The sequence below is a fragment of the Quercus lobata genome, chromosome 6, assembly GCF_001633185.2.
Source record: "Quercus lobata isolate SW786 chromosome 6, ValleyOak3.0 Primary Assembly, whole genome shotgun sequence".
NCBI classification, from domain to species: domain Eukaryota; kingdom Viridiplantae; phylum Streptophyta; class Magnoliopsida; order Fagales; family Fagaceae; genus Quercus; species Quercus lobata.
Window position 1 is genome coordinate 27761306 of NC_044909.1, and position 16309 is coordinate 27777614.

At 38.1% G+C, this 16309-nt stretch overlaps 1 protein-coding gene across 2 annotated transcripts; it reads right to left on the reverse strand.

Annotated features, from left to right (window-relative positions):
* Positions 1–2307: 2307 nt before the first annotated feature.
* LOC115995395 (protein WHAT'S THIS FACTOR 1, chloroplastic) lies at positions 2308–6424 on the reverse strand. Of its 2 annotated transcripts, none has more exons than XM_031119947.1 (2): positions 6268–6424; positions 2308–5088 (listed from the first exon to the last, which is right to left on the reverse strand). In XM_031119947.1, the coding sequence occupies exon 2, from the start codon at positions 4795–4797 to the stop codon at positions 3328–3330; it is 1470 nt and encodes a 489-aa protein (XP_030975807.1). In that variant the 5' UTR covers positions 4798–5088; positions 6268–6424; the 3' UTR covers positions 2308–3327. The 2 variants fall into 2 exon arrangements, with proteins under 2 accessions (XP_030975807.1, XP_030975808.1); XM_031119948.1 differs by lacking the exon at positions 6268–6424 and adding an exon at positions 5715–6204.
* Between the last annotated feature and the right edge of the window lie 9885 nt (positions 6425–16309).

Here is a 16309-nt window from a genome sequence, read left to right on the forward strand (position 1 = left end):
AAGAAAAAGAAACGACACTAAGAGAATTATCTTGTAGGAAAGGAGTATTCCTTCCTTAAAAAGGAAAAGAGTTTTTTTTTTTTTTTTTTTTTTTTTAAAGATTAAACAGGAGGAAGATATGCGTTTATTTTTGTTTGATTTTTTCAACTAGCTTGTCATTCAAAAGGAATAAAGAGAAATAGAAGTGCCTAATTTTAAGGAATGTGGATAAAGGGTTGTCATTGAATTAAAATTAGTTAGCTAAAAAAATAAAGTGAGATAAAGTTGAAAAAAAAAAGAAAAAAGCTTTGATTATTGTAAGTGTAAAGCCCAGATTTGAGTTCCTAGCCCAAAAGGTGGATGGACTTAGGCCCAAAAAACGCAAAACAATGAATTTGTAGAGAGTGGGTTGGAAAATTGGGTTTTAATGAATAAGATAACCACTAAAGTGGATTCAGATGACAAGAGAATGAAGATAAATAAGTTTAAACTAAAGAAAATCGTCCTTGGCACAGTCCAAGGAGATCAGTTCTTATATATTTCTCTTAAGTTTGATTACAAATACAATTCTTGATTGCTATTGTGTTTTTCGCTTAGTTTCTAGATCCCCTTCTCTCATTACCTCCTTCTTTTATACTATCTTCTCCTTTCATCTCTACCCTCCACGTGCAAGTCAAATGGTTGGTATTGATACTTATCTCATTAGCCCCTTCCTGAAATCTTTGTGTAGCAACTGTAAGGCTGAAAACCACTGTTTAGATATCACTTTCACATTAATGCGGTTAGAGGGTTAGCTGCAGAGCATTCAATGTGGTGGTAGCAGCTTTCTCCTTAGATATTTTAGGACTTTCCCCTGTCCTATGTTTTTGTAATACTTATCCGTATCAACAAAATTTCTTGAAACATTCCCCTGGACAGCAGACCGCCCCTTCAGACCTCAGCTTTGGTTAGCCGAGGAAGCATTCATCCTCAGACCACCCTCATGGGCTCTTATGACGAAAACTATTACCAACGCGGACTCTCCTGGCAATGTTTACTCCTTCTCGGATGACTTCACGTCCTCGGATTGGGCCCCAGGCCCAATATATACATAGATAATGAGCTCCTGGGCCCAATTCCCCTATAGTAACAGAAAGAGAGAGATAAACAATTTTTTTTTTTTTTTTTAATACTGTTTGAAACTATCTAAAAATTGTGGTTTTATTTTTAAAATTTGCATTTAATAAAGAATTTTTTTTAAAATTTATCTAAAATTTAGGAGTTTTTAAATTAGTAATTTTACATTTCTTATCTTATTATTTAAACTTTCTAAACTGATGAATTTGAAGGTATTTTGGTACACCAAATTGTGAAACTCAAACAAGAGAATCATGTTATTAGTAGTATAGATTGATTAAGCGGTTAGCTCAAATTCACTGGAGCCAACATGATATGGACACGTGTTCGTATCGTGTTGGCTCCAATGTACTAGAGCTAACTTTTACTGTAGGTCTTGCTGTCAAAACAAATTAGAATAATTAGTATAGAATTAGTGCTTCACATATAATATCAACATATACGCTTATGATGATTGATACGAAGTCATGTACGCTTCTAATTATTGATATGAAGCCCTTCTGTCATTGTTTTAAACAAAATACACAAGTGCCCATGCTTCAAAATTCTTAGAACGAATAAACTCAATTGATGTGGGGGAGTAATACTATAAACACAACTACTAAGATTATAAGTCGTGATTTGAACAATCTCATTTTTATATAACCTATCATTAATACCCCTTTTATTGAACACCAACATGCCATATCATTGTTATCAACTGTGGGAAAAAAAATTACAAATTTTATTTTATTTTAATGGACTTATTGTTGTTGGAGATCAGTAGCAAGTGTGTTTAAAACACTTGTACGTATGGTGGCATCATTACCAAAAGGCTTAGGTTGTGTGTATCCACACAATTGTTAAGCACAAGAAACTGGCCTCAAGTGATTTATTACTGTTGCTATCATAAGAATTTGAATTCTTTGGAATGATATGAGTAGTATAAGACCACCCTCCTTGCTGCCCGATGTTTTGAGTAAAGATAAATGCAACATGCAAAACTTATGAATGAAATATTTTCACTAAGAGTCTTGTAATTTAACTGATACTTTTTGGTGTTTTCAACAAAGATATCCACGATTCAAATCCCTCAATCCCCAACTATCGATTTATCAAAATAAAAATATATGTTGTAGTATTTTCTTTTATATTTGCGTTTAGAGCATTAGCATCCGGGGATACAAAAAAGTTATATTTTGCATCCTCAAAATCCACTTTATCTATTTTACCATCTCATTTTACAACCCAACCAACATTCCAGTTTCTATTTTTTATACAACTCAATAAAATAATATAAATTACACAATTAAATAATATAAACAAATCTATTTTTCTCTCCTCTCCCATCTCTCTATTCTACCCAATTCCTCTTCCCCCACTGCTACCTGCCAACCACCAAACCCACAAAATCAACCAAAAACCCAAATCACGATCATCCACCAAATGCACCAAACCACCAAACGCACAGCCAACCCATAGCCACAAACTCTAAACCACCGATCAAATATCCAAACCCACAAACCCACCAAAACAAAAACAAAAAAAAAATACAAAACCCAAATCGAAACTGCTACCTACCACCACTGCACTCACCATCACAAAAAAAATACTCACCATCACCATCACCATCACCATCCACCACAAACAACAAATCCCAAAAAAAAGCCCTTCATCGCTCACCAACACCACTCACCAAACCCAGAAAAAACCTACACCCAAACCGGCAAGCAACCCACCGATTCAAGACCGAAATTCAAACTGATTCAACACCGAACTTAGACCGATTCAATTCCAAAACTCAAACTGAGTCAACACCGAACTCAACCGACTCAACACCAAACTCACACCAATTCAACACTGAAACTTAGACCGATTTAACACCGAAACTCAAACAAACACCAACAGCAACCTGAAACTCAAACCGATTCAACCCAAAACTCAAACAACACCACCAGCAACCCGAAACACAAACAAACCCCCAGTAACCTGAAGCCCATAACACCGGTCAGAGAGAATAGAAGCAACAGAGACAGATGATAAATAGATCGGCAGCTGGGGGAAGAGAGGGCACTGGTTTGAGAGAGAGCCTCTGATTTTGTTGAGAGATAGAGAACTGATGAGAGAGGGGTGTTTACATCCCCCAATGCTAGTGCTTTTATCATAAGTAAAGACTAAAAATACTGTCTCACAGTCTGACCTTAATTAGTTTTCTATAATTTATGTACATTGTTTTGACATTCATTTTCATTGTTACCATGGTTCAACATTTGCTCCATCCACATCATCAAGAAAAGGAGCATCTGCTGTCCAAAAAGCCTCATCTGCCAAGTGGCCTGATGACTCGTTGCTCTCATCATAATCATCATCATCAATACCATCCAAATCTGAATCTTCAAACTCGAACAAATCATCCAATTCATCATCATGATCATCATCATTGTTATCAACCTCATAATCATCGTCATCACCATTATTAGAGTTATCAATGACATGGTTATTCTTCCAAGCCTTTCTCTTCTCTCGTCTCATCCTCTTCCCTTCCCTAACCAACTCCATCAACTTATCTTTTATTACCAGAGTCTCATCCTTCTCCAATAGGGTACCTTTCCCATCAAACCCCTCCACCAAAAACACAGAGTGCCTCTCCCCTTTCAAACTCACATAGAATAATTCCGGGTGCCTCACAATCATTCCCCTTAACTTGTTGGGCAGCCCAAACTCCTTCCTGAAATGTGTCAAGTGGTCAATTAAAGTTCTCTTTTCAACCATCATCCCCAACACCTCTCTCACCACCCCACAGCCTCTTTTCTCTGCTTCAATGGACTCTTGACCCAATGCCTCCACAGGAGTATTATAAGGGCACACATCTGGCATTTCACCAAACCTGAGCAGAAAATCCTGGTGACGTCTCTTCAAATTTAGTCCCTTTCGGAGTCTCAACTGTTTAAATTTCAAAGGCCTGTCTACTATCAGCCCACGTGAATGAACTTCGGGAGAGGGTAAAGGTTTTGCTAGGTGCAGATCCCAAGACACAAGCTCTAGTGCACGGCCATAGGAGGTATCCACAGTTTTAAATTTCTCAGGGTGATCATTGCAAAGACGAGAACGGAAATTAGGGGGAAGGCCAAGATCTGGAGCAATGTGAACCAACTTTGATAGAAGGAGCCGATGGTGAGAAGAGAGCATGAGAAGTTTCTGGAGTTTGGATGCCAAAGTCATTGAGATGGCTGATTTGAGATTTAATTCCTGGGTGGCAAGGGCTGCTGCAGCTGGGGTTAGACGAACACAAAGTTGAGAATATGATTTGGTTGCATTGAACGGTGTAGGTGGCCTTGGAACTGCAAAGACTTCAAAAATTAAAGGATAACGATGGATCATGGATAGGATTGAGCGAGGCCTTGAAAGGGAAAGGTAGGATCGACATTTTGAAAGAACGTGGAGTGGCAAAAAGTGTTTTGGTTTAGAAAGGAGCAGTGTTTTCAGCTTTTGAACAAACCGAATCTTGTTTTGCTTCACAACATTCCTGTCTAGTGAAGGGCTCCGGACAATTTTGATAGATGAACATGAGATAGAAATAGATAGATTTCTGGATTTCTTACTGTTTTGGTAATTTTGGTTAATGTTACAACGTAACCAAGAAGGATTCCTAGGGAGGAAACTGGAACTGAGAAAAGAGATTGGCCAATCCCCTTGGGATGTGAAGGGCAGCGACAATGACATTTTTCAAATTTGTAGCAATCACTAGCTTTAAAGCCTACACCACGAAAAGGGGTAAAAATTGGCCTGAGATTACATAATATAATACCATCAGTCTCACTTTTCTCTATTTGAGGATAAAGTAAAATTATTCCTCAAAAAGGCTGCTGCTGAGCAGGTTCAAGCAAAACTCTCTCTAATAAGCACAACTGATCAAGGGGTATAGTTGTGTAGGTGATGATGATATCAGCTTCATCTACAACACATATAATGCACAAACTGGGAGCTGGGTTTTGCTGCAGAATTCCTTACCATCTGCAGGGAGACATTTGATGCCATAAATCAAAAAAGTATTCCTATGTTAAAAAATGCTTAATTCATGTGGAAATATGGAATCGTTTCTGACATATCCGTAGACTTCTTTTCTAAATCACACAAAACGTGGCCTAAGAGAGAGAGAATGAAATACACTGCAATAATAAAAAAAAAAAAAAAAAATTATATGCAATAAAAAGCATGTCATCATAAAAGTAACTTCATGATAAAGAAAATGGGATGAAATGATTCTATAAGATAAATTAACCCTCAATGCTTCTTGAGTGGAAATTTAATCCTCAAACTGCATTTGGCAAAGAACTAAGTCTAAATATGCATTTGAGAGGATATATTCTGTGATTATAAAGAAAATACCTTGGGCATTACCTTGTCAAAATATGAAAACTATTCAATAAAGACATTAAGCACCAAAAATAGTAATAATAATAATGCTACAAACAACTTTTTTCACAACATAATTCCTCAAGTGGTTGACTGTGAGTGGTAGAGAGCAATTGTGAAATTTGTTGTGAAAAAAGAAGTCTCTATAGCATTAAATATGCCACAAAACACATCAAATAGGTTTGTGTACAATTAACTAGATTGAATATTTAAGGGTGGTTTACTTGTCATGTCCGCTAGAAATTGAATGAATTCATTGAGATTCATGACTTGAGAGTTTTGAGTCCATTATCTTCAATGTGTCTACTGATAAAAATGTACCTACCACCAAAGAGTAACGACTTGGGTTTGTCTTGTTATTTCATAAAATAGTCACAACAATCTCAAGCATTTAGAATTAGATGAGGCAGTTGCTGCCATTTCTAGCTAGGACGGCCTCATTCAAGACGATGCATCTGGGCATAAAATGTTTCTATATTCCAAATCCAAATGGGGGCAATTAAATTATTTACTTCATGAATAGATTGGATATTATAATACTGATTAAAACATCAGGAACAGAGAAACATAAAAATTGAAAAGCAAAATCACATAGACATTATGACGAACATGTGGGGGGCACGCTAGAAAAGTCAGTGTTTAACCCAAAGAGAAAAGAATAAGAGAAAGTTGGTTAAAGATGAAGAAGCATCCTAGTCCATGAGGATTGGTTCTATCATCTATCAAAAGAAAGAAAGAAAGAAAGGTGCATGCATGGAAGTAACTAATCAAACTTACCTGAAGACTTTGGGCCTTCTTTGAGAAAATATAAATAGAAAATTGACAAGCGAGAGAGATGGTTCGGGCTCAGCTGGGTTTTTATTTTTTTAATAAGAAGCCATGAAAGAAGTAGTAGGACTGGTGCTAGCCTATATATATTACTATTTAGTGGTGGAGACTGGAGAGTACTGGGGCACGGGATGATAAATATGTTGAGATAAAATCTGTTACGCATACTCTTTTTTTTTTTTTTTTTTTGGGTGCATACCTTCTTATACACGCTGTTACACACACATATATATTTTGGGGGACTAAGTTCCACTTTTTATCATTTCAGTCATCTAAATTTCATTTTTGTAATTTCAATTCGTTAAGTTTTAAGTTTTATCAATTTAGTTATCTGTTAGTATTTTGTTAAGTGTTGCAATTTACTAATTTTGGATTTTTTTTTAATTTATAAAAAAAAACTACTAAGGGCTCAAGGAACGATGTCGTTCCCTTCACTATTGAAAGTCAAAAACTATCTCCACCCTCATTGATATCCTAACTCAATTAAACTGAGAAATTTGGGGAAGAGAGAGAGAGAGAGAGAGAGAGAGAGAGATTGAGAGGGGGGGAGAGAGACTAAGAGATTGGGAGTGGGAGAGGGAGAGACCGAGAGAGAAAGAGAAGCGAGGACTCTAAAATTAATTCTTGAAGAGATCTTCTTGATGATCCGAAAAAATGGTGGGATAAACGTGATAATAAGCGTTGTGCATTGGTGTGGACCCCTCTCTTCATGTGATTGTGTTATCCGATTGATTTTGTTGTTTACAGGTGAATCCAAAGAGTCCTCATCAAACATAAGGTTGGTCGGCATTCACTTTGTGGCTTACCGATGCACCAAATTGGGTTTTGTCAAAACTTGATAGAGTGGAATTTGATGCGTAAACTCAAAAATCAAAACAAGTGAAGCAGCATAGAGGTGAGAATGGAGACTTTTGGCTGGGAAGAAGACAGAAAAAGAATCACTTGTTTAAAAGAATAAAAGTGATAGTATATATCTTCTTATCATTCTTTCAATGTTTTCATAAAAAATCATTAATTTGGGAGTTTATTTGGTAAGTAAACAACAGCACTTAACATAATATTAACGGATTACTGAATTGACAAAACTTGAAACTTATAGGACTGAAATAACCAAACTGAAACTTAAGGGTTAATTTTACATTTTAGCATTTTTTTTTTAATCATAAAGTCACAATTTTAGTTTTATAAGTGTCTATTTGGGATTCGCTTATTTTGCTGAAATTGAAAATTTTTTGTTGAAAATATTGTAGATAAAGGTAAAAATTAGTAGAAATAGTATAATGAGACCTATAAATAGTATTAAAAAGTGCAGTAGCACCCATGAATAATAACAAAAATAAGTTGAATAGTAAAATAAGTTAGTAAAAATAATCCATGCCAAATGCACACTAAGGCTGTGTTTGTTTTGGGTGTAAATGATTTTCGAAAAATATTTTACACCCAGGTCCATGTTTGGCACCACCTGAAAATAAAGTCAAACTGAAAATAGAATTCAGTTTGACCGAAAAAATCCTTGCCAACCCCGTAAAGTCATTTCCGTTCCCATTTTACCTTCAAATGTTTTCCAGAATTACTCACTCCTCACACACTCCTCTCATACACACACACCAACCTTATTTCAGCTCCAGCCCACGAACCAACCTCAACTCCACACTCAGTCCGACGCCAAGCTCCGGTCGCCCAGCCAAGTCAAGGCCAGCCTAGATTGTGTCGCCCCCACCGCGCCCCCTCCGCCCAGATCACACCACACCACCGAGATCACACCCCAGCATCGGCTCGTTCACACCGAGATTGCACGCACCCCAGCATCGGCGAGATCGCACCTACTCAACCTCACCACCATGCTCCATTGCTGCATGTCTTCGATCCACCACCGCCATCACCCAAGCTACCCTCCTCCATGAGCTCCGATCCACATCCAAGCTACCCATCTACCCACATAACCCAATCCCCATTTTGGCAAAACCCACACCCACCTTGCCCGATCCACACCCACCTGATCTAGCTGTCGTTGTCCTTCGTTGATATCGATCTCTCTCTTTCCCGATCTATCTCTCACTCTTTCTTCCTCCTCTCACTGAGTATATTATGTATATATTGTGAATAAATGATTTTATTTTGATATTTGGTTGTGTTAAATGAAATTTTCTATTATAAAATTTGTTTGGAAGCTGAGAAAATGGCTGAGGAAATGTGAAGCATTTGTAGAAAAATAGCATTTTCAGAATGTTACCAAACATCGAAAATCGTTTTCCGGACTATTTTCCATTACAGAATCAAACACCTGGATTTCATTTTCCTTACGAGAATTCATTTTCCCCTGCATTCATTTTACACTCGGAATTCGGTTTACGTCGAACCAAACGCAGCCTAAGTGTCCGTTTGGCATGATTAATTTTGCCAATTTATTTTACTATTCAGCTTATTTTTGCTACTATTCATGGGTCCCACTGTACTTTTTGGTATTATTTATGGGTCCCACAGTACTATTTTAGCTAACTTTTACTTTTATTTACAATATTTTTAGCAAAAAAATTTTCAGTTTCAGCAAAATAAACAAATCCTAAACAGACTCTAAATATATTTTCAACCCATGATTTTAGTTCAACTTTTGCTACTAGCCAACTCAAGCACAAATGTGATGGTTAATACCCACAAACTCCCTCGCTCTCTCATTCTAGATTTTTTCATAAGATTTATTTTATTTTATTTTATTTTTGTTAAGGTTTTATAAAAATCCTCAGTTGCTATTGTAGGTAGTTGTTTGCGTCGGATTTATTTATTTATAAATGGGCAGCGATTGTTAAAATGGCTAATTTCTACAGTTTCTTTAAATATAACTAAAATAAATGGTAGAAATTAAATGTAGAGTATTAAGTCTGATAAATAAAGAATAAAATAAATATTTAAATAATATTAGTATTAAGTCTAATGTAGGAATATTAAATGAGCATACTAAAATAAAAAATGTGGAGGTTTTGGGGGTAATTTAGCTAAAAGTGTGTAGAGGTTAATGTGAATGCTCTAAGGCCAAATATATAAAATGAGTATATAAATTCTTCTAAAAAAAATCAAATATATAAATTAGGGCTATTTAAAAAAAAAAAAACTCATCAAACCATTCTGTGAGAGAGAAAAACTGAATAGTCTGTATATTAATATGTATGAAACAATGTACAATAGAGAGCCTTATATAGGCTAGATATGTGTGCAGTACAAGTAAATGGAGTAAACTACAAGTACAGTATACTGGGCTAAGCCCAATGGGCTAAACTAGTCTAAGCTATACGCTATACACTAACATCCCCCCTCAAACTCGAGGTGGCAAGGAGGAAGCCAACTGGAGTTTGGATATAAGATCTCGAAGACGACCAGGCGGGTGAGTCTTGGTAAAGATATCAGCAGGCTGGTCAGCAGAGGAGATGGAGAATAACTGGAGATTTCCTTTCTTAAGATGCTGGCGAGTGATGTGGCAGTCGATCTCAATATGCTTAGTGCGTTCATGGAAGACATCATTATGAGCAATGTAGATAGCACTACGATTGTCACAATAAAGAGGAGTGGCAGTGGGCTGTGGAGCATCCATGTCAGCCAAACAAGCTCACAAGTGGTGTCGGCGAAGGGCACGATACTCAGCCTCAGTACTAGAACGGGAAACCACATCCTGCTTCTTGCTGCGCCACGAGACTAGAGAAGTACCTAACAGGAAACAGAAACCTGTGATAGAGCATCGATCAGTCGGATCACCTGCCCAGTCAGCATCTGAATAAGCATGAAGCTCGAGAGAAGATCGAGAGGAGTAATGCAGACCATGATAAAGTGTGCCTTTGACATATCGAAGAATCCGAAGAACAGCAGCATAGTGGACAGAACGAGGTGCATCCATGAACTTACTAACCATACCCACGGCATGTGAAATATCTGGACGAGTAACAGTGAGATAGATCAAACTGCCAACCAACTGACGATAGCGAGTAGCATCGGATATAGGTTCACCGTCCAAGGGTGTGAGCTTTGCATTGTATTCTAAAGGAGTGGAAACAGTCTTGTTATCAGTGACACCGGCTTTGGAGAGAAGATCAGAAGCATATTTAGCCTGGGAAAGATAGTATCCATCAGAGGATGAGGTAACCTCAAGCCCAAGAAAATAGCTGAGAGTGCCCAGATCTTTCATCTCAAAATGCTGACTAAGGAAGTTCTGAAGAGAGCAGATACCTGCAGAATCATCTCCAGTAATAATCATATCATCAACATAAAGAAGAATAAGAGTGATACCAGCAGAGGATCTTCGAACAAAGAGAGCAATGTCATGAGGACTCGAAGTGAAACCCTGCTGAGCAACAACTGAGCTAAACTTTTCAAACCAAGCTCGAGGAGCCTGCTTGAGGCCATAAAGAGCACGGCGAAGGCGGCAAAATTGATTGCCTGAGTGTGGATAGCCAGGGGGTGGTTGCATGTACACTTCTTCATGGAGGTCTCTATTGAGGAAAGCATTCTTCACATCCATTTGATAAAGAGGCCAACGACGAACAGCAGCCATAGCAATGAGACATCTAACAGATGTAAGACGAGCAACAGGAGCAAATGTTTCCTCATAGTCAATACCATACTCCTGAGTAAAGCCCTTGGCAACTAGGCGAGCCTTGTATCGTTCAACAGATCCATCAGCCTTGGTCTTGATCTTGTAAACCCACCTACAACCTACTACAGACTGACCAGGAGGCAAATCAACCATATCCCACGTGTGATTCTTATGAAAGGTATCTAGTTCTTCATTCATAGCTTGCTGCCAAAGAGGGTCAGTATGAGCCTTACGATAGGTGTGAGATTCATAGAGAGTGGCAAGGGCAAAAGAGCAATGGTAATCAGTGAGATAAGGGGGAGGAATGCTTACCCGAGTGGAACGACGAAGTTCAGGACCAATAGGAGACTCAGGAGAGGGTGGTGCCACAGGATCCAAGACAGGCGGGTCATATGCCGGAGACAGAACCGGAGATGAGTCGTCTGGAGAGGCAGTCGATGCTGAAGAATCCTCCACAAGTTCAGGATATAGAGGGAGGAAAAGATCAGTAAAAATGGGAGACTCTGAGGAAGAAGATGTAGGAAACTGCTGAAGACTCGTGAAAGGGCGATGTTCCCAAAACTCAACATGACGGGAGACACGAAGGCGATGAGAAATGGGATCATAGCAGCGAAACCCCTTTTGAGACACACCATAACCAAGGAAACAACAGAGACGAGTACGAGGTTGGAGCTTTGTTTGTTCATGAGGAGGAAGAGAGACAAAGCAATCACAACCAAAAACCCGAAGAGAGGAGTAGTTAGGAGTCTGACCATAGAGAAGCTCAAATGGTGATTTGTTATGTGTAGTTGGTGAAGGAATACGATTAATAGTGTGCACAGTAGTGAGTGCGGCCTCACCCCAAAATCGCTCAGGAAGAGAGGCAGAAATGAGAAGGGTGCGGACAACATCAAGAATGTGACGATGTTTTCGTTCTGCACGACCATTTTGTTGAGAGGTGTAAGGACAAGACCGCTGAGGAAGAGTACCATGTCTGTCTAAAAAGGATAGGAAAGATTTATCATTATATTCTTGAGCATTATCTGATCGAAAGACTTTAACGGTGCGATTGAACTGTGTTTCAATCATTTTATGAAATGTTTGGTAAATAGACACAAGTTCAGACCTATGGTGAAGCAGATAAATCCAAGTATACCGAGAAAAATCATCCACAAATATGACAAAATACTTAGATCCCCCCTTAGTGGGAACAGGTGCAGGACCCCAAATATCAGAATGTATAAGATCAAAAGGGGCAGAAGAAAAGGAGTCACTTTTATTAAATGGCAATTTTGTTTGTTTGCCAAAATGACAGGAAGTACAATCAAATTTTGAAAACTGAACTGAACCTAAATGACCTTGAGAAGCTAATAATTGAAGACGAGATAAGGATGGATGACCAAGACGAGCATGCCATAGATCAGGTGAGGAGGTGACAGTGGTAGCAGCTGCAGAAACAACTTGTGAAGGAATCTTCAAGTTATGAACCTCAAACATGCGACCAACCTTACGGCCTGTCCCAAGCACTTGACCCGTCCGGGGATCCTGCACATCCACACCATGATTAGTAAATAGAAGATCTACGCCTAATTCGCAAAGTTGACCAACAGAAAGCAAATTGAGGGATAACTTTGGAATATGAAAAGTGTCACTAAGGGATAAACAAGGAGAAGAGATTGTTCCTTTATGACTAACAGGCATAGGAGTTCCATCAGCAGTGTAAATGGTGATTGGATGTTTTAAGGGTGCCTTATCAGAAAATTGGGATTCATCAGGAGTCATATGATTACAACATGCAGTATCAAAAAACCAAGGTTATTTACCTGAGGTGACAGAAAGGGCAGTGGAAGTGCGGGATAAAACCTATTGAACAACTACCTCAATATCAGCCGTAGTAAGTGAGGAAGCCAAAGATGGACCTGTAGGAACCGATGGATCTGAAGGACATACAGCAGCTGCCTGAGGAAGAGAAGCTTTATTCTGCTCTTGCACAAATTTCTGTAGCTTACGACAAACAGAGATGTCATGGCCTTTGGCACGGCAAAACTTGCAATGAGCACCTTTGGAAGACTGAGAGGTGGGACGCCCGGAGTTTATTCGCGGAGGAGCAGTGAATGCAACAATGGGAGGTTGTGGTGAGGGTGTAGCCAAGACATGATCAGATGATGTCATGTGATAAGTGGGCCGACGATTCTCCTCAGAAATGAGCTCCTTTACTGCAGCATCAAGAGAAGGAGTAGGAGATCGGCTAAGTAGAGAAGCTCGAGTAGGCTCAAAATCCTCACGTAAACCCATCATGAAGTGCATAAATCTACGGCGATCCCGATATTTGACAAAGAGCTCAATGTCCTTAGAACACACCAGTGGAGGATCTGCAGCAGAGAGTTGTTCCCACATAGTAGAAGTCTGAGAATAAAAATCAGAAATAGACTGACCTGTCTCTTGGCGCATTTGATAAAGCTTTGATTCAATGTGAAACTCCAAGCTTGAATCATTAGTGCAGTTATAATGATCGGCCAAAAATTTCCAAGTAGCTTCAGCAGTTTCAAGACGAGGAAGAAGATTATGAATGGAGGGAATAGTGGTATTGATAAACCAAGATAAGATCTTACTCTGAATACTCTCCCATTCTTCTAGACGTTCTTCATAATCATCTGTTGGAACAGCAGTCTTGGAAGACTCTTCAGTAGTTGTGGCTTTGGACTTAGGGTTTGGTACTGGCTTAGGAATTGAACCAGTCACATATCTCCACAATTTACGACCTTTGAGAAAGACGGTCATATTCTGAGACCATGTATGATAGCTAGTAGGACCATCCAACATGATGGTGATAGGACGTATGATATCTCGTTCACTTTGTTGAGCCATAATGAAGAAAAGGACCAAAAAGTGAGATTTAGATACCTCAAATGCAGAAACGGAGCCCAAAATCAGAATCTACGCGAAAAACTGAGCAAGACAGGTCCTGTTGAAAAATTTTGACTTGGTCAACGGTCAACGGTCAAAGTCAACGGTTAGGTCTGATCCAGTCAACGGCTGACGTGTGCTGACGTGGCAGGGTGACGTCACACTAGGGCTGACGTGGCAGTTCGCGAAACGCAGCTGGCGCATGGGGCGCGTGTAAGCGCGTGGGGCGCGTGTAGAACGTTTGATCTGGCGCGTGAAGCGCGTGAGTGGGAGAGACGGCGCGTGGCGGCGCGTGTAGTGCGTGCTCGTGAGGCAGAAACTTCAAGCGGCGCGTGGGGGCGCGTGTGAAGTGTTTTCTGGCCGTTCTTGGTTGGGTTTTGCTCGGGATTGTCTGTTCTGTCACTCAATGCCTTTGCTTTGACAGTTGGATGAGCAAAACAATGAGATCCGAGAGTTGCTGGACTGTGGGCGTGACGGCGTTGACTCGCTTCTGACAGTGGCTACTGGATGAAGGCGAGGGCAGCGGAAGAACGCCGAAGATGTCCACAGGAACCAGAAAGTCAGAGGATTGGCTCTGATACCATGTTAACAATGTAAAGTGAGAGAGAAAGACTGAATAGTCTGTATATTAATATGTATGAAACAATGTACAATAGAGAGCCTTATATAGGCTAGATATGTGTGCAGTACAAGTAAATGGAGTAAACTACAAGTACAGTATACTGGGCTAAGCCCAATGGGCTAAACTAGTCTAAGCTATACGCTATACACTAACACATGCTAACCAATAGACAATAAATATCACTTTTGGTTGGTTCTTGTGAGAAATTGCAACTTTGGACCCAGGTCATGACTATCTATAATATATAAAAAATTGAAATTGATTGACTTTTGATCGACTTCATACTATTATGTTACATAAGTTTTTGAGGTCTCACAATTTTACATATTCTTATTTGAATATATTTTTTTAATTGAATTTAGATTCTATTCTATATTTAAAAATTTCATTAGAATCTCAATATATCATATTTTCTTTATATAATAGAATATATAATTCTATATATAACATAATCATAATAAATTAATAATATTAGAATATATAGTTTCATATACAAATTAATACAATCATAATAAATGTCTATTAACAACACCGATCAAATTTCATATTTAGAAAAAAATAAAAGAGGAAAAAAATCATATTATTTTAAACTTTCTATTGCATTGCAAAGGTTATTGACTAGATAATTTTTGAAAATCATGGCTCGATTGATGATATTCTTCCTCCTAGATTGAATGTATTAAGATTAGAGTTGCCGCTTATTTCTTCAGGTAAAATAAGAAAAATAAAAACAAATGAAATACATTGTTTTATTTCACTGAAAGATTTGAATTTACATCATGATAAAATAAAAAAAGAAAATTACAAAACATTCCTAAGTACAATCTAGAAAAGTACATTGCTTTATTTTTTAGTTGCATTATAAAGAAATGTAAAATCTACATGGATAAGTACTAGTCTAAAACTGATGATTTAAGTTCGAAGACTATGTTACAAAAATGAGAAAGGAATAAGCACCATTATGCATGGCCAAAGTTAGTCTTCTTTGGGATAATGGTTAGATACTTAAGTCATGCAATAATCCAAGCATAACACAACATTCCAAACATGAAATTAATAAGAAATTGTACATTTGATTATGGAAAAATGAAATCAACATGTTAGGGTTTGAGAAAACATATTGTTTATGTAAGCATTTAAGCATTATGAAAGATTATTCGAATAACATATTTGAAACCCTAATCTAAGGGTACTTGTCCAATATCATATGGAGAGTTTGACCAGGGTGGAGGGGTGGGTCTAGCAGTAAGAGGGGTTAGGGGTAACAGGTGAATGCAGGCTGGAATTGGTGTAGAGAGAGAGAGAGAGAGAGAGAGAGAGAGAGAGAGAGAGAGAGGTTGTAGTTAATTGGGTTAAGTTTGGTAAAGTTGGTCATGTGTAATGCACATAACCAGGACCCTTGTTAGCTCACCACCTAGTAGTATGGAGCAACTACCTCCAAATTAGTTTGGAGCCAAAATTTGTCCATTTAAAATTATTTAAATGCTAATTACATTGGTTGGTATTTATTCATTGTACATATTTTGACGGATGTAGAATTTGAACAGGTTTATGAGAGCAATCTGATAGGAACAACGGGGATAAAATGGTGCCCTCTATAAATGTTATATCCATTACTTTTCATCAATAGTCAAAGGAAAATGACAATCTTTCATGATTTCCCTAACAAGACAATAAAATTAGCTAGGGTGCAGCATGAATATTATAATCCTTTTAAGATCAAACAAAAAAAAAGTAATAAGTATCAATTTCACTATGAAATGAAAAAATTTCAAAAGTTATATGTACATATTTTAAAATATGAAGTTTCAATTTGATGCTACCTATATAAATATGCAGTTATTCGAAAAGAGGCTATAACAAATTATCCTTATTCAATTGGAGAAAGAAAGAAATTCATC

Bases quoted from the DNA above. Each gene is read 5' to 3' on its own strand.
- LOC115995395 (XM_031119947.1), bottom strand. From the start codon at position 4,797: ATGTCATTGTCGCTGCCCTTCACATCCCAAGGGGATTGGCCAATCTCT.